The sequence below is a fragment of the Chiloscyllium plagiosum genome, unplaced genomic scaffold (genome assembly GCF_004010195.1).
Source record: "Chiloscyllium plagiosum isolate BGI_BamShark_2017 unplaced genomic scaffold, ASM401019v2 scaf_11291, whole genome shotgun sequence".
Lineage (NCBI taxonomy): Eukaryota > Metazoa > Chordata > Chondrichthyes > Orectolobiformes > Hemiscylliidae > Chiloscyllium > Chiloscyllium plagiosum.
In genome coordinates, this window is record NW_025213875.1 from 12199 (window position 1) to 21003 (window position 8805).

Genomic DNA, 8805 nt, shown 5'->3' on the forward strand with positions numbered 1-8805 from the left:
GGGCCGGGGGGTGAGGGGTCGGGGCGGGCCGGGGGGTGAGGGGTCGGGACGGGGTGAGGGGAGTTGAACTGGATCTTTGGAGCAGCAGTTTCCACACCTTAAATCTCTCACTGCTCCCTTGAGTGGGGAGTGCTGGTGCTTAAAGTTGGGGCCCAGTTACTTAGTCACGGCCTGCCTCTGGCCTTTCTGAGCTGCTGTTTTCTGATTACAGAAGCCATGTGGAAATGTTATATCAGTTTCTGTCTGGAAAGGTTTAAACGGAAAACTAACAATGAATTTCTTCGTAACAAGGTGAGTTGGAGAGGCTGATATCCCAATGCCTGTGATTATTGTTCTGCTGTCCCTTGTATCCTGATCTCTCTGGCTGTGCAAACTCATTCACTCACTCTGTGTTTCAGAGGCTGAACAAGGTGCTCAATGTTTTTGAAAAGGCGCATGAATCCTCGCTGTTACCCCAGGCTCTCTACAAGCAGTGGGTAAGATTCATAATGTTCTCCTCCCTCATAGAGGCCTTCACAATGATAATATTAAACTTAGACAAGTTGTTTTCATTTCTGAGGGTGTTCAGGATGGGAGATCTTTAATCTAAAATAAGCTAACAATAAAGCCCGTAGGGAATTCTAGAAAGCCTCTTCCCTGGTGTGGTGTGATGTATAGGAGAGGGAGCGGTGGAGGTGAATCAGTCTGAGGAGTAGGAGACGGGGGGGCGCTGAAAACACAGGCTTTTCAGAGCACAGGGAAGTGTGCAGTGGGGTTCCACAGCAGGCAGCACTAGGATCATTGCTTTTGTTACATTTACAGGACAGATATCAGGTAGAAGGAGTCTGAAATACAAAACATGATAATTAGATTAGATTATTTACAGATTAGATTAGATTACTTAGTGTGGAAACAGACCCTTCGGCCCAACAAGTCCACACCGACCCGCCGAAGCGTAACCCACCCACTCCCGTACATTTACCCCTTACCTAACACTATGGCCAATTCACCTGACCCTGCTCATCTTTGGACTGTGGGAGGAAACCGGAGCACCCGGATGAAAACCCACGCAGACACGGGGAGAATGTGCAAACTCCACACAGTCAGTCGCCTGAGGCGGGAATTGAACCTGGATCTCTGGCGCTGTGAGGCATCAGTGCTGACCAATGTACCACCGTGCCGCCCACTAATAATGTAGCAAGTAGGGTGTAGGACAGCAGCACACATCAGAATACAGTCAGGCTGGGGAAGCAGCGAGGAAGACAGCAGATACAATTTTAATTTACAGATGGGAAGTGATGGGGCGGTGACACCCAAGGGGTATTATTATTGGATTCTTTAATCCAGGCACCCTGGGAGCATTCTGGGGAGCCGGGTTAATCCAGACACAGGGAGCGTTTTGGGAGCCGGGTTAATCCAGACACAGGGAGCCGGGTTAATCCAGACACAGGGAGCGTTTTGGGAGCCGGGTTAATCCCGACACAGGGAGCGTTTTGGGGAGCCGGGTTAATCCTGACACAGGGAGCGTTTTGGGAGCCGGGTTAATCCAGACACAGGGAGCGTTTTGGGAGCCGGGTTAATCCAGACACAGGGAGCGTTTTGGGGAGCCGGGTTAATCCAGACACAGGGAGCGTTTTGGGGAGCCGGGTTAATCCAGACACAGGGAGCGTTTTGGGGAGCCGGGGTAATCCAGACACAGGGAGCGTTTTGGGGAGCCGGGGTAATCCAGACACATAGGGAGCATTTTGGGGAGCCGGGTTAATCCAGACACACGGAGCGTTTTGGGGAGCCGGGTTAATCCAGACACAGGGAGTGTTTTGGGAGCCGGGTTAATCCTGACACAGGGACCGTTTTGGGGAGCCGGGGTAACTGATGATGACCATGAATCCATTGCATATGACCTTTAGGGGAGGAAACTGCCATCCCTGCCTGGTCTGGCCTACATGTGACCCGAGACCCACAACAATGTGGTTGACTGATAACTGCCCTCGGAGTAATTAGGGATGGGCAATAAATACTGACCCAGCCAGTGACTCCCTCATCCTGTGAACGAATGAAAGGAAGTGGACCTTTGGAGTTGGGACTTGGAGAGGCAGCCTCATCTCCTGGGGCTTGTCTCCCTGACACACTCATGTTCTTATATCCATGAAGATGGTGGTGCCAGTTGATGTGTTATTAAAGAAACTCTGCTCTCTTATTAACTCATTAGGGGCATTGAAAATAAAATTCTGGATTAGTGGTGCTGGAAGAGCACAGCAGCTCAGGCAGCATCCAAGGAGCTTCGAAATCGACATTTCGGGCAAAAGCCCTTCATCAGGAATAGCTTTTGCCCGAAACGTTGATTTTCCTGCTCCTTGGATGCTGCCTGAACTGCTGTGCTCTTCCAGCAACACTAATCCAGAATCTGGTTTCCAGCATCTGCAGTCATTGTTTTTACCGCATTGAAAAAAAAAGCCAATCAAATTAAATCAATCCTGGACTGCAAATCCCAGGAAAACTGAAAAGTTGCTGAGAAATTTAACCAGGATAATACCAAGGTTATATACTGACACCGGGAATGTGGGGATTGCTCTCCTTAAATGAGTGGGTCATTGATCATGAACCATTTTCTCGAGGAACTAGTGAGTTTTGAGAAGATTTGTAACTTAGGTTGAGGTTCTGGATGTCGGTTTGCTCGTTGAGCTGGAAGGTTCATATTCAGATATTTCGTCACCCTACTAGGTAACATCAGTGAAGCACTGGTGGTATGGCCTGCTTTTTATTTGTGTTTAGGTTTCCTTGGGTTGGTGATGTCATTTCCTGTGGTGATGCCATTTCCTGCTCTTTTTCTCAGGTGGTGGTAATTGGGATCCAAGTCAATGTGTTTGTTGATAGAGTTCCGGTTGGAATCTCATGCCTCTAGGAATTCTCGTGTGTGTCTCTGTTTGGCTTGTCCTAGGATGGATGTGTTGTCCCAGTCAAAGTGTTGTCCTTCCTGAGGGTACTAGTGAGAGAGGGTCATGTCTTTTTGTGGTTAGTTGATGTTCATGTATCCTGGTGGCTAGCTTTCTGTCTGTTTGTCCAATGTAGTGTTTGTTACAGTCCTTGCACGGTATTTTGTACCTTAGTCTCTAGGACCTGTGTCAGTTGATGGAGGTCAGAGATATAAAGTCGTTAGAAAGGAAGAAGAGGGGAAAGATTCTGATTCTCTCAGGTTTACCTGGGCCAGTGACCCTGGTTTAGCCAGCTTCTGTGGTTTCCCTGGACTGCACAAGTCTGCCTTTTGTGGTTTGCGTGACTTCCCAATGATTGATTTGAGTGGGCAGAGAGCTGCTGTCTGTAATTGCTTAAATCCTGCTTTAATTGTTTATAATGTGTTGTAGCTTCAATTGTTAGTGGACCTTGGGGATGCGGAGAAAGCAATTCGATTGGTCAAGTCTGCAAGCGCTAATTTTGCCGGTTCAGTGCAGATGTGGCAGAGCTGCCTGGAGATTCTGATCGAGCTGCAGAGTCCAGATGTCAGCGCCATCTTCCAGCAGGCTTTCCAGAAGGTCCCTGTCAAGGTGAGATACAGCCTGAGCACATGGTGTTTTGTAGCTACCTCCCATGTAGTATTGCAGTGTGAGTAGGAGTGCAGTATCCAGTGTGAGGAAGGCCTTGCACTGACCTGTTTTCAGAACCTTTCCCTTGTGAATGGCACTGTACCAGCGGGAGCTGGAAGAGTGTTTCCAAAGTGTCAACCTCTCAGGAAAGCAACTTACAACAAGAGCTGGACAGGGGAGTCACTCAGAGCACAGGAGCTCAGTTATTGTAAAAGATTTTCATTTGAGTTTGCAAACTTCAGCTAAGGCCATGAGAGAACGTTCTGGAAGGTGCATTGTGAGACTGGAGGCAGCATTCCCTGAGAGCTCGTTAGGGCTTTCCCTGTACCATGTTTTGGGAGCAGCATTCCCTGTTTTCCCATTCAAGCTGCTGCCAGCCAGTGACCGGGCATTAGGCCGGAGTATTAAAATCAGATCTGTGCTTTCTCCATCCCAACCCTGCTTCAGAATCCGCTCCGAAGCTCTGTGTGGGCTGTCATGACCATCCACAAGGTACATACTGATAAGGCCATTCACTCCAATGCTGTGCACCTAACCCCCACATTTCAGACTCAAACTCTTTCTGGAATGATTGCAAGGTTTAATCTCTCTGCTCATTGCGCCAGTCACATGTTGATTGTCTGTATTTGCAGCTGGGATCTGTGATTCCCTGTTCCTTTTTCAAATGCATTTTCCCCAAATGTCTTTCTCATTGCTCCATCTATAAGCCCATGTCCTTGCAGCCTCCTGTTCTGTGTATCTGTGTCAAGCACTGGGACAGCTCATTTAGACCACAGTCATCTCCCTCTTCAGGAATTTATCTGCTACGGTTTAACTCCTTTTTTTCTATCACTCTTTGAGTCGAATTAATCATGATGAACCTTTATCAGCTGCTGTCTGGTGACTTTGGAATCCACTGCGCACTTTCTCCACATTACCTGTACCTAGCGAGTTTTGAGAAGATTTGTAGCCCAGGTTGAGGTTCTGGATGGAGGTTTGCTCACTGAGCTGGTAGGTTCATTTTCAGATGTTTCATGACTGTGCTGGGTAACATCATCAGTGAGCCTCTGGATGAAGCTTCCTCTGGAGACTCACCGAAGATGTTACCTTGTATGGTGACGAACCATCTGAAAATGAACCTTCCAGCTCAGTGAGCAAACCTCCATCCATTACCTGTGCTCATATCCCAGGCTGCTTTATTTGTACCTGACCTTTTTTTACTACAATGCCATCTGCTTCCTGTCCTCTCTCTGCTCTGTCATTGTGCTTTGACCTAATCAAAGCTTGTTTGCATCTTCCCCTGTTCTGTTCCTGCTGCTTCACTTGAATTTTTCCGAGTTTCACACTGTCTTTGCTGACTGTCTCCCTCCTCTCTTCCAGGACGCTTTGCCACTGTGGCTTCTCTGTTTGGATTGGAGTGAAAGTAGAAGTAGTGTTCAGGAGACTGAGTCAATGTATCAGGTAAGTCTCAGACCGAGCTAAACTCTGCACAGGCTGCTATGAAGGTCAGAGACTGACTGCTTTTTCTCTGTTGATAGCGTGCACTACAGACACAGGTTGCAGCTGCCTCTGTCGCTGTGAAAGAGAGATACCTGGACTGGGCCCTTAAGACCGGAGGCTACAAGAGAGCACGGAAAGTCTTCACTCGGTGCGTAGGAATTCACTGTGTTTCCTTAATGTGTGGAGCCACCTGAGGGGAGAAAGTCTGGATCTCTATTAGCAGCAGCGACTGCGCTTTAACACCTTAATGTGGAAACACCGTTCCAAACTAAATAACGAGCCAGGTGCCACTGGTCAGTATTTAGGAATTGAAGAAATGACTTTAGTGAGCTGGAGAGTACACCGTGGGGGGGTGCAGCTATGTCAGGTATCCTTGATACCTTTGCCTGATGAAAATCCATTTTGAAAACTCCAATTGACCCCAAACCTCATTACTGTTGAGGGCTGGGAGCTGCAGAGGGGTGAGAAAGTGATTCCAACCTAGCCCAGAGTGACCAGGCTGTGTAATTATATCGCAGTTTCACCACCATCAGGTGGCCCATTGTGCGTTAGAGTCGGTGAAATACACAGTGAAATGTCATGTATTGAACTAATATGTGCACAGAACGATCCCGCAAATACCAATGTAGTAATAATCAGCAGCTGTAGACCATTCGGCCCTTCAATGTGATCAGGGCTGACCATTCAATTCTGCAGCAGGGCGGTGCCGGACTGTGCAGTGGGAGTGAACCGAGAGCCCTGTGACCCAGGAGAGAGAGTGCTGTCAGCTGGGCTACACTGACACTGCCACCCGAGAACGTAGCTCACGCTCTCTCGACCCTGTCACTTCATTCCTCACCTTAAATCTCAGTTAGATCCTACCATTTAACTTTGAGCTCTCAGGAATACAAGCCATGCCTTTATACCCGGCATCTTCAATCAAACTGGGTAGTTCCAGGAAAATTCTAGTGACCGTACACCTCTCTCCCAGAAAGGCCCATATAAGGAACACAGGATCCAATGGGAATCTGGATTTGAGTCTGGATGTTGGTTTAAGAGCTGAGCTGGATCAAAGGGCCTTTCCTAGTTCCTGTTCCTCAGATTCTGAAGCAGTCTGCATCCAAATACAGCAAGATCTGGACATGTGCTGAAACTTTATTGCTGGAACAGCACAGCAGGTCAGACAGCATCTAGGGAAAAGGAGATTCGACATTTCGGGCACATGCCCTTCCTCAGAAGATCTGGACATGTGACAAGTAACATTCGCCTCCCACAAACACCAGGCAATGACCATCTCCAATAAAAGGCAATCTACTCATTATCCCTTGACATTCAATGGTGTTACCATCACTGAATCCCCCACTGTCAACATCCTGGGGGTTACCATTGACCAGAAACTGAACTGGACTCACCACCTAAACAGCAGATATAAGAGCAGGTCAGAGGCTGGGAATACTGCGGTGAGTAACTCCCCTCCTGACTCCCTAAAGCCTGTCCATCTTCAAGGCACAAGTCAGGAGTGTGAGGGGATACTCCCCAACAACACTCCAGAAGACTGACCCCACCCAGGACAAAGCAGCTGCTTGTTTGTCACCACATCCACAATCACCCCCTCCCTCCATCACCAGCGCTGAGTAGCAGCAGAGTGTACTATCTACAAGGTGCACTGCAGAGATGCACCAATACTCCTTAGACAGCTCCTTCCAAACCCACGACCAATTCCATCGGGAAGGACAAGGGCAGCAGGTACATGGGAGCACCACCCCCTGAAAGTTCCCCTCCCAAGTGAAAAATATCTCGCATAGGGTCTGAACAGAGCACAAGTTTAGAAAATATTTTGTGAATGGGTTCTCAGAACGGGATATTTTTACAGCATGGAATGGCTAACAGACAGCCTCTGTTGGGAAGGGAGAAGGGGATGGGGAATTACTGGGAAGTGGATTGGAAATGACTGTATAAACTGACCCAACTGGGACAGCAGCCCCAGTGACTGGGGAGACTTGATTTGCTGTACATTCTGACAACCCACTGAGAAGTTTGGAACGAGCTGTCACCATCTCTTTTCTGTTTTGTTTCAGTCTTTGTGAAAACAGACCCTTTTCTTTAGAGTTTTTCAAGAAAATGATTGCAATTGAAAAGCAGCAGGTGAGTCTGAGAGTCTGTGGGAGCTGGGGTAAGGGAGGGCTGGTGGGAGTGTGTCCCCCAATACCTGCAGGAACCGAGTCAGTGCCTGGGTGCACTGACTACAGCGAGGACTGTATTGCGAGCAGTTTGGGGGCTGCAGTGTTTAAAGACTGAGGGCTGCCTGGAGAATCCAGGATGAGGTGGTTGCTTGCCCATTCCTTGGGTGATATCCAGTCTCAGTTTGTAATGTTGGTGTGTCTTTTCTCCATCAGGAATACAGTCGAATGGAGCGTATCAGGGAATATTATGAGCGGGCACTAAGGGAGTTTGGATCCACAAATGCTGGTAGGAATCTGTATGGCTGTTTGTCAGAAGCTAACATTGTAGCATTATTAACATAGGAGCAAAAAACCAGACTTTCAATGTAAAGGACGGGGCAGCATAAGATTAGATGGAGAGTAAAGCTTGCTCTATACTGTCCCCATCTCTCACTCCCAGGACAGGGACAGCACCGGGTTAGATACAGCGTAAAGCTCCCTCTTCTCTCAAATTGAAAGTAAATCTGCCTTGATAGTGTCTCCATCAAACACTCCCAGGATGGGGAAGGCACAGGGTTAAACATTGAAATGAATAGTGGATGTCGCAGAGATTGTGGATTGCTGAGAGTGATTGTAGTATCTGATTCCAATCCTTTCTTGAGGATTGAGGCTTTGCTAGGGCCTGCTAGGCTATTTGAGAGGGCAGCTCAGAATCAACCACATTGCTGTCACATGTCTGGAGTAACCTGAAAAGGACAGCAGATTTCCTTCCCTGATTCAAGGGATTTCCACCCACTAGTTGTTTTGGTGGAGTTCTGATTTCATCAGCTACTGTAGTGATTCAGACCTATGGCCCGAGAATATGAATGCCTCCTAATTACTAGCGCAGTGTCGTACCAATACACCATCGCCTCGGTGTCAAGCTGACGCTTGTGTGTGCTGCCTTGTTTCTGGTAACTCTCCACCGGGGGGTTGTGGGTAATTTGTAGTCACAGAGATGTCAGCTCCTCCATTTCAGTGTGACTGTTTCCTGCAGATCTGTGGCTGGAGTATATCAAGGAGGAGCAGGGGCACCCACAGGGTAAGCCTGAGCTGACGGGTCAGATCCACTGGAGAGCCATGAAGGTGTTGGCTGGAATCGAGGTGGAGCGGTTTGTGTCTCAGTACACCCTGCTACAGACCGGGCACTTGTAACTTCACCAACATCTCATTCTGGACAAAACCTTCAGCTTGTCAACATTTGAACGTTCCCAGTCATTCCTGGAATCTGTCGCCGTGTGGAGGAGTCTCACACGGATTTAAAGTTTATCTTGTTTGGATCTCAGGATCTCTCCTGTGTCCCAGGCAGACCCTGCTGGTGTGCCTGGGGCAACACTCGGACCCTGTCTGTCTGAACTTGGCCTGTAATGTGTTATTGATGTATCTGAGCGATCTCGATGTGAATGAGAATAAACCAGGAAGCTTTACATTGGAGCTGGAACGCTGAGCTCTGGAAATCTGAACTTTGTTTGACTGAGGAGTGTTCGTGGGTTGATCCCAATTTTCTGCGGCTCGTACTGGATCTGCACAGACAAGGAGAGGGGAGGCTGGGGGTGGAGTGGGGGAGGGGAAGTGGTGAGAGGCGC

The 8805-nt window shown here is 48.4% G+C and overlaps 1 protein-coding gene across 1 annotated transcript in view; it reads left to right on the forward strand.

Annotated features, from left to right (window-relative positions):
- utp6 (UTP6 small subunit processome component) overlaps positions 1-8660 on the forward strand; it is a 16052-nt gene extending 7392 nt beyond the window's left edge. Inside the window, exons 11-18 of the mRNA XM_043686323.1 lie at positions 212-291; positions 399-476; positions 3342-3521; positions 4920-5000; positions 5078-5187; positions 7097-7163; positions 7415-7487; positions 8217-8660. Coding sequence (XP_043542258.1) covers positions 212-291; positions 399-476; positions 3342-3521; positions 4920-5000; positions 5078-5187; positions 7097-7163; positions 7415-7487; positions 8217-8374 — 827 coding nt within the window. The 3' untranslated portion in view covers positions 8375-8660. The remainder of the gene's footprint in view (positions 1-211; positions 292-398; positions 477-3341; positions 3522-4919; positions 5001-5077; positions 5188-7096; positions 7164-7414; positions 7488-8216) is intronic.
- Positions 8661-8805: the final 145 nt, after the last annotated feature.